The 8,835-nt window shown below is 31.9% G+C and overlaps 1 protein-coding gene across 1 annotated transcript; it reads right to left on the reverse strand.

Annotated features, from left to right (window-relative positions):
* Positions 1–756: 756 nt before the first annotated feature.
* Positions 757–5,430, reverse strand: LOC102584848 (SNF1-related protein kinase regulatory subunit gamma-1). The gene is made up of 6 exons (XM_006351410.1): positions 5,168–5,430; positions 3,854–4,026; positions 3,229–3,426; positions 2,850–3,125; positions 1,709–1,872; positions 757–1,282 (listed from the first exon to the last, which is right to left on the reverse strand). The coding sequence occupies exons 1-6, from the start codon at positions 5,337–5,339 to the stop codon at positions 985–987; spliced, it is 1,281 nt and encodes a 426-aa protein (XP_006351472.1). The 5' UTR covers positions 5,340–5,430; the 3' UTR covers positions 757–984.
* Positions 5,431–8,835: the final 3,405 nt, after the last annotated feature.

Below are 8,835 nucleotides of genomic sequence, written 5' to 3' on the forward strand. Positions count from 1 at the left end.
GCAAAATGTTCGTTCACATGACTGAAGAATATCAAGTCCAATTGATTAAGGACTTGGGAAAATTTGATCAATTAGTTATTAATATTTAGTCAAGTGGACTAGTTATAATTTTTTTGATTAAATTTTATTAGAAGTGTTTTTGACTCAAACTTGTGGTAACTTTTTAAAATTTCGTTATTCAATAATATTTAACTATTGATTTTTCTTGTAAATAGTTAGAAGTCAGTGATGTTTGTTAATTTTTATCTTAGTGTATTTAACTTCTAAGTTAATATTTACTCACTAATGTATGTTTTTTTTCTACTTTATAGGTTATTTGTAAGAGTAGTTGAGAGATATGAGCATATCAAGTACAATTTATGTTTAATTTTTTTAATTAAATTAAAGTTAGATGAAACAATTACTTAAGTGAAGAACAAATAACTTTGTAATAATTTATTATGCGATTTTATAATTTTTGTTTATTTGATAAGATTTAATAAACAATTGGGGCTATTTTAATAGTTTTACAACTTATGAGATTTTTATGTTTATGAGAAAATATACAACACAAAAATTTCATATCGCATGTCCAAACAAACCTTCAATGTCATCTCATGATTCCATATCATGATACCATATCATGATTCCATATCATAATACCATATCGCATGACCAAACGGGCCCTTCAAAATCACTTTACTTTTCTAAACATGTATCTTTTGTAATCCATTATGTCAGCAAACAAAACATAGAAACATTAAAAAACAGACAAAGTTAGAAAAAAAGGCTTTGCATTTCTTTCAATTTCAAGAGTACCAAGAAGTGTCTTGTGTACACAAGAAAGAAATCTACTTTTAAAAAACAACCCAAAATTACAAGAAACTCATCCTGCAAGAAAACAACCTAAAATTTAAACAAAACTTCACACATGTTAAACTTATTAAGTTCATTAGGGAAGTAAAGGATCAGCATAAAGTTCTTAAAGTTGTTAGGACTAAGGACTTAAACCCTGCTATTTGCTGGCAATGGCAAAACACCATCAAAGAAATCACCAAAGTAACCACGCGGTTCGTGTACTAGCTTTGAGATTATGTCTCTGAGTGTGATTACCCCCTCGAGATTTCCCATGTCATCGACAACGTAGATCCTGTGGATCTTCTTCGAGTCGAGCTTCATGATAACGTCTTTAAGGCTGTTACCTCTTCTGCAAGTAACCATGTGGCTTAAGAATGGGGAGTTCTTTTCGTGCTCCCCTTGATACCTTCTAACAGATGTCAGGAAGTTCTTTGCTGTTATAGATCTGCAGAGTGATGACAACCAGTTAGGGAACGAGAATGATTTTCTTAACTCATGGTACTTGTAGTTTATGACTGAAATGAAATGATACGCTTGTTTGATCGTTCACAAGATGTGTGATACGATGAATGTCATGACACGAGATGTGCTTCAGCGTGAAATGTGAATTATAAGGAAATCAATTTCACATGATTGGTTCAGATTCAATAAAAAGAGCGAACAAAGACAAAACGGAGGACTTAAAACAGATTGTAGGCTTAAGATGAATATATGCAATTTAAAACATATTTAGATTTAGCGATTACACTATGTCTAGAGAAGTATGTAGTACTGCTTCCTTTTCACATGACAGACATGAAATTATATTATTAGCTATGTGTGTTTTATTAAGTTGTTGTGAAACATGTAAAACTATAAAGGTCGAAGCAACCTGTAGTCCTTGTAAATTTCGGGAGCAATCAGGAGGAACTGAATATCTCTGATGCTTATATTACCAATAGCTTTCCTGCCACCACTTTCGACCACGGGGACTCCTCCAACACCATTCTGTCTCATCAACTTGAATGCCTGCAGCACTGGTTCATCCTCATCCACCTGAAAGCAGAACAAAAATAGAGTTACGATGTTATAAAATGCACAACACAGATGTGTTAAAGAAAAACTTGGCTGCAGAGTTGATGAGTTTTTGAATAAAAAGAAAGTAACAATAATAAGCATCAAAACATAGAATCTTGTGCAAGTTGCTGGTTAGGTGCTAAGGCTATCAGCCAAAAAATATTAATTGTGATAAAACGAGAGGGCTACAATTAGCAAAAACAATGAGATTTTAAACTATTTACTTGCATGTCCAACAAGACAACATAGAGTTTCATCCTCTACAGGCTATTATTAAAGACTGCAGATGCCTACTCGAAGTCAACAAGGCGAACACTATCTACATTTGAAGAGAACCAACCAAGTGGGCAGACTATATGGCAAATGAAGGTCACAGGCATGAAACATATTTGTTTATATGGGAAAATGCTATCAAGGAAATTGAGATTTTACTCCTGGCAGATTTAAGCAATTTTTACTCCTGTCAAGCTGATATGCTGGATCATAAATCACAGTGTACAAAAAGCAAATATTTACCCAAAGCAGAATCAGCTACTCACAACGTGATTGTTAGTGGATCATCAGTGGTGCAGCAACCAAATTAGGGAGCACAGAAAAGAAGAGAATGAAATGAAACAAAAATGGAGAGAACTTGTAAAAGCACAAAGAAAACATCTAAATCAGTCCATCCATCAGGTAACCATTTGCTGCAAATATGTACCAGAACTAAGCACTCTAAATTTTTTGGCATACTAACTTCACGCATTTCGTGTAACCAAACACATGAAGAAATAGAAACCAAGGAATTTCAAAATTGAAGATCTTTCAGCAAAATTTGCAATCTGATGAACCCGATAAAAAATAAGTCAACAAAATAGTATATGTTCATAGCTTGTGGAAAAGTTACTCCATTATCTGCAAAGAACAAAGCAAGCACATGCTCAGTAGCAGAAGCATAAAAACTCTAGAGCTCATACCTGAATGATGCTACTTGGCTTCATTAAAGGAAGACCAAGTTCATATAATTTCTTTGAACCCCAGCTCTCGAACCAATGGAGACCAGCACATTCTTCTAGCATGTGTATAACAGCAGGTTGAGTTATAATGTTATCAATCTTATATTCCCCTAAATCAACCACGGGAATACTCTTCATCTTGTATTTAGATAACAAGAGAAGCATTGTCAGAAAGGAGTTTGATTTCTGCAAAGCCAGAAATGGAGCCCAGCGGAATGACCCTGAAATGTCCCGAACCTAAGTAATCCCATGTTAGTCAGCACAATTGCCCAAATAGCCTTGTAAAAGGAAAATCAGTAGATGCTTATGGAAAAACCACAAGTGTAGTATAGAGAATAACCTTTGTGTTCTTGTAGAGATCTGACGAAGTTAACGTCTCAAAAAAGTTACCAGAAGTCGCTGTTGGAGATTCAGGATGCAAACTTCTGAATCTTGGAGAAGCGACTCCGTTAACAGCTGCAGCCAAAGCAGGGCTGAGTGTATCATCTGCTGCATTCATTACCGAATCAAAAGCAGAGGTGCCCTCCATCTTTTCCGACTGTAAAGTATGTCACAAAAATTGTTTTGAGCATTTTCATAGGAAAAACATTTAAAATAAGAATACCACCGTCTTTGTAGGAGTTGATTTCTCTGATGGACACTCAACGGAGTAGTTATTATCTCAGAAAGTCACTTTCTTTGAAGAAAATTGGAATAAGAAGAAATGCGACTTACTGATATAATAATTATTAGTTGAGACCATCTAAGAAATCAACCCGTCTTTGCAACAATTTACTAGACCTTGATCCATTTGAAAACTTGTTTTAACCTTTCCTCAACTTTTAAAGGCAACAACATGTTCATCAATTTCATAATTGTGAATGAGATAAAACACATGAGATTGTCGGATAATTGAGAAAACACCAACCAACTTGCCCCATAAAGACAAGACACATGTTTAATTACGATTACGTATAGGTACATACCTGATGGAGGATCCATACCACAATGCCAGCAAATTCCACTATGCCAATATATCTATCAATCCAAGTAGCATCTTCAGGGGCATCAACATCTACAACAGGTGCGCTTAATATTTTGTGCTGTGATAGTAACTTAACAGCTTCGGCCAAAGTTGCATCAGAATTTATCTCAATAACTGCAGAGAAGAATAGCAATCATTGACATCAATCGGACAATGGTAGTACCAGAAGAGCAATAAACCATAAACACTCTACAAAAAGAATGACCACGAAATCAACTTTCACTGGCAGATAATAAAGCACCCAAATGAAACACCATGAGTTGATAAGGTTACCAACTTAGGCTGCTTACAAAGAATTTCAGTGTAGAAAATTTCTCTAGTTTTTAAAATTTAATTTCTACTCAAATAGATTTCTGTTACTATCTATTGTCGCTTGTACTTCAATTATCGCACTTTATTGGTGTAGTTATTGTTCCCTTTTCCAAAGTGTTATCATGTTTTCTATAGTAATTTGCCATGATCCCTTCACTTCGGTTATTTCTTTTTTTGTTTGGCTTTGATATGCTTTGCCTTGAGTTGAGGGTCTATCAAAAACAACCTCTCTACCCCTCAAGGTTGAGGGTAAGGTCCGTGTACACCCCACTTGTGAGAGGTTACACCAGGTATGTTGTAGTTTCTACTCAAATAAACAATGCTTAACCAACCAAAATGATCTACCAAACCTCCTTACAACTTTTTTCTTGGATAACCCAACCATGGTATTCAGGCCAGCTTGCAGACTATTTCTTCAGGGCACATATTATCTCCCACCAGCACAAGGTGGTCCCGAGTAACTTTGTCCACCAAGCCCACCACCACGTGCGCTCGAGCGCAGAGCGCACGTGGGACATAAAAAGCAACAAAACGAATCATGATTCTTTCCTCTGATCAGAGATCTCTGGCTACCATCATTCTGATGATTCAATTAGTAAAACATACAACAATTCTCTTCTTTTAATTAAAGCTGATTATAAGCTAAACAAGACACAAATCGCATAAGTTCCTACAACTAAGACTAATTAAAACATTAAATCCACCACATCACCCACAAAAACAACGTAAAGATCATTTCTTTGAGTATTACAAATCACACCCTTTCTTTAAGTGATCAAGAAAATCTCTTTTTCTGCCTGAAAACACACCAAATCAAGAATCTCTTATACAGAATACCCAAAAAAAAACATAAAGATCATATCTTTATGTGTTATTAATCATACCCACAAGCTACAAATCAAAATTATAACCTCTAATTAAACATAATTAATGTGTTTCTAACCTTGATTAGAAGGAGCAGGAGGAAAATCAGAAACAGGAATGTTTTCAAAACAAGCGTTTAGCTTTTCAGTAGGACTAAGCTGTGGTTCTTGTATATCCCATAGATCTTCCACTTGCATACCAACTTTTGCTTCTGGGCTTCTTGGTGTTTGACATCCTTCTTCCATCACCATTTTTTTTTTCTCTTGTGGTTATTACAGAGTGATTGACAAATAAATCAAGAATTTGTTGCTTTTTTAAGAAAGTGATCCAATTATTACACTAAAATATTTGTCAATTATTCCGGTATTAGTACTACCAATAACAATTTCACTAATTAAATTTTTTTTTTTTTTAAAAAGATCCACGTAGACTATGATATGATAATCCTAAGCCATTTGTCCACCTGCACTTTCTCTCTCATCATATTAAGTAAATTATTGAGATTTTGTTTTATAATTTAAAATAAATAAATTATTTCAAGTTCAAAAAGAGAGATGGAATTTTTCTTTATATATCGTTTAATAAGCTTCTTAATTATTTTAAGAAATCAACTTAAAAAGTCTTTAAGGATAAAGTTTAAAATAATTGAAAGACGTTTGCACTAGAAAAAGTTGAAACATCGTTGTAATTATAAGAAAGTGTTTTAGTATATAAAATAAGACATGCTTAATATTTTAAAGTAAACTAATATACATCATTTTTAGACCGTAAAAGAAAAGGCATCATATTAAAAAGGTAAAATCTATGTCTCAATACTCATTTGGTAGTTTATTTATTTGCAAAATTGAAATATTAATTATATTTTAGTGAGAAAAATGAAATAGATTATTATATTATAGGAAGATATAGATGAGAAGTAGCGCGGTGAAAGTGGATGATTGGGGTGGAGCTTCTATTCTTATCCATTATTTGTTTGTTTTTCAGAATTCATTAAAATATGGAAAGCCTAACACTTATCCGGTTTTGCAGAAGGGCCACTTCTAAACAAATAAATCAGGGGGCTGCTGCGTTACGTGGACAAGGCCGCCTTTCATCATCAATTATGACACCTCACATATATCTTTTTTATAAAAAATAAACTATCATTAAATATTTATCGAAACATAATTTAATTATTACTTCTTTTTTTAGTTACTTTAATTTGACATGTAAATTAAAGAAAGAAAAAAAAATTGTTTTTGAAATTTATAGTTTAAAATAAGTGATAGATATTTGTCACTATAAATCACTTCATTGAGGGTAAAAATGAGTGTTTTAAAGTTAAACGGTTACTTATTATTTTGTTTAGAACGAACTAAAAAGGAAAGTAAGTCATATAAACTGAAACAGAGGAAATAATTATTAATTATTCTTTTAAAAAGGAAAATAAGTTATATAAATTGAAACGGAGGGAATAATTTTTAATTGTTCTTTTACCTGAAATATTCTTTAGGTATAAGAATAAACAATTGATAGTTAAATTGTATTTTGATAAATATTCACATAATTGATCGTTAATATATGAAATTCAAAAAATGAACGATATCTTAAACACTTAACTTTCTTTTTTTATACTTTCACATTGACTAACGGACTTTAGACGTAAAATTCCTCCTCAACTTTTTTTTTTTAAGAAAAAAAATAGTTAAGGGGAGAAGAAATATATATGGGGGAGGTGATTAGGAAATCAAATTCGTACTAATAAAATGAAATTTAATACTTTATATTATAATTTATTTATACACATAAATTGTAAATTAATTGAAGATAAGCACGCGTCATGGTTGGGTCAACTTAAGTGTACCTATCAATGGGGTTGGCTGCTCCATATTTATATATCTTCATTCTTTGGACCCTACAAAACTATGCTTAGTCACTAAAACATTTTTTTGATTTGGCATTTTATCAGTTTTTTTCATAGTTAATACTTAATAGAGGATAGGGAACAACTAAAAATAATAATTGAGCACAAACTAACAAATTTTAAACTCATTATTTCGAAGATTTAGGGTGTATTTAGTACGAAGGACATCTATAAAAGAAAAAGAAATTACTTCTTTTTCAATATTTAGTACATGTGAAAAATATTATATTTTAAAAATATTAGCGGTAAATACAATTTAGATAAATATTATTGAAGGCAAAAGAGTGGTAATGGCCGATGGGTAAGAAAGAGCTAAAGGTGGGTGTGGGTGGTGGGGATTAGTGGTGTGGAGTGTGAGGATGGGCCTACAGAATATTGAAAATAAGTTGCGTAGATAAGTTGTGTTGGAGGATGGAAAAAAATACGATCAATATAATATATTATTTGTAGAATTTATTTTTATTTTTATTTTTGCTAACAATTAGTATTAACTTTCTTATTTTTAAGATACTTTTTTATAGATGATATTTTATATCAATCAAACCTAGAAAAAAAATAAAAAGTATCTTCCTCGCTATCGAAAACACCCTTAATTATAACATCTTAACCAACTAAATTGTATGTGCAATAATATGCTTCCACAACAAAAGCTCTTCACTCAACAGTCAATACTGCCGTCCAAAATAGAAATTCTAGACACTGAAGATATTTCTGACGGGCAGTTCAGCAAAATATATGGAGTATTCGTCTTAAAATGGATATGTGAGATAAGAATAATAATTTTAAAATATTTTTATTTTATATTTAATTTAAATTTTTATTAATTTCAAATTATTTTATTTCACAATAAAAATAATAATGGATTAGAGTAATAGTTTAATTAGCACGAGTTTAATTACTTCTTCCCCTTTAATAGCCATGACTAAATATTAGTGTAGTATCTTAATATTAAAATGTATTCCAACATATGTTAACCCCACCTCTAGATGCACATGTTATTACTATTAAAATTAAATTATGTCTATCAATCGATTAACCATTGGTCTATTACTCCTACTAATCATACCATTTTGCATATTGAAATTCTAAAATATACAGACAAAGATGAAAGCTGAATAATATAAGACTATTTTTGTAATAGGTTAGGGAAATTGGATAATACATTAAAAAGAAGGAAAACTTACTAACATATCCAGTCGGTCAATTAATTTATCAAAATGAACGAAAACAATATATATCAGCGTATATATATATAATTTGTATTTTGTATATATTTATAAATTAGTTGATTGAAGTATTTAAAATTGTAATTATTCATAAGAAATATCGGATAATTCATTAAGAAATTCAACTTCTTGTCGAAACGGGCCAGCATTAGCTCCCGTTGGAAATTGCTCCAGTAATATCCAATGGGCTTTTGGATTTAAGCCCAATGTCCACCTAAGACTTCATGCTTTTAAAAAGGGAAAAATTGTACATAATGACAAACTATTAATTCAAATTAAATGGTATAATCACACTTTGATTTAATTGTGTCCTGTAGCAAACTGTTTGCCAGCATCTCTCTCCCTCAAAATCTCGCTCGCCACTCTCCTCTCTCGCTCACTCTCTCTGTGCTCGCCTCTCTCGCTTTATATACAGAAGTGTATAAATTGTGTTTCTGTTTGTATAAAGCGAGAGAAAATTGTATATACACATGCAAATACATATATATTCGTCCTATACACTTATAATTATACAATAAAAATATTCCCCTGCCCAGTTCTCTTTTGTCTTTCTCTCTTTCTCGTTTTATACAACAGAATTGTATAAATTGCGTTTCTGTTTGTATAAAGCGCGAGAAA

Source organism: Solanum tuberosum, unplaced genomic scaffold, assembly GCF_000226075.1.
Source record: "Solanum tuberosum cultivar DM 1-3 516 R44 unplaced genomic scaffold, SolTub_3.0 scf00127, whole genome shotgun sequence".
NCBI lineage: Eukaryota > Viridiplantae > Streptophyta > Magnoliopsida > Solanales > Solanaceae > Solanum > Solanum tuberosum.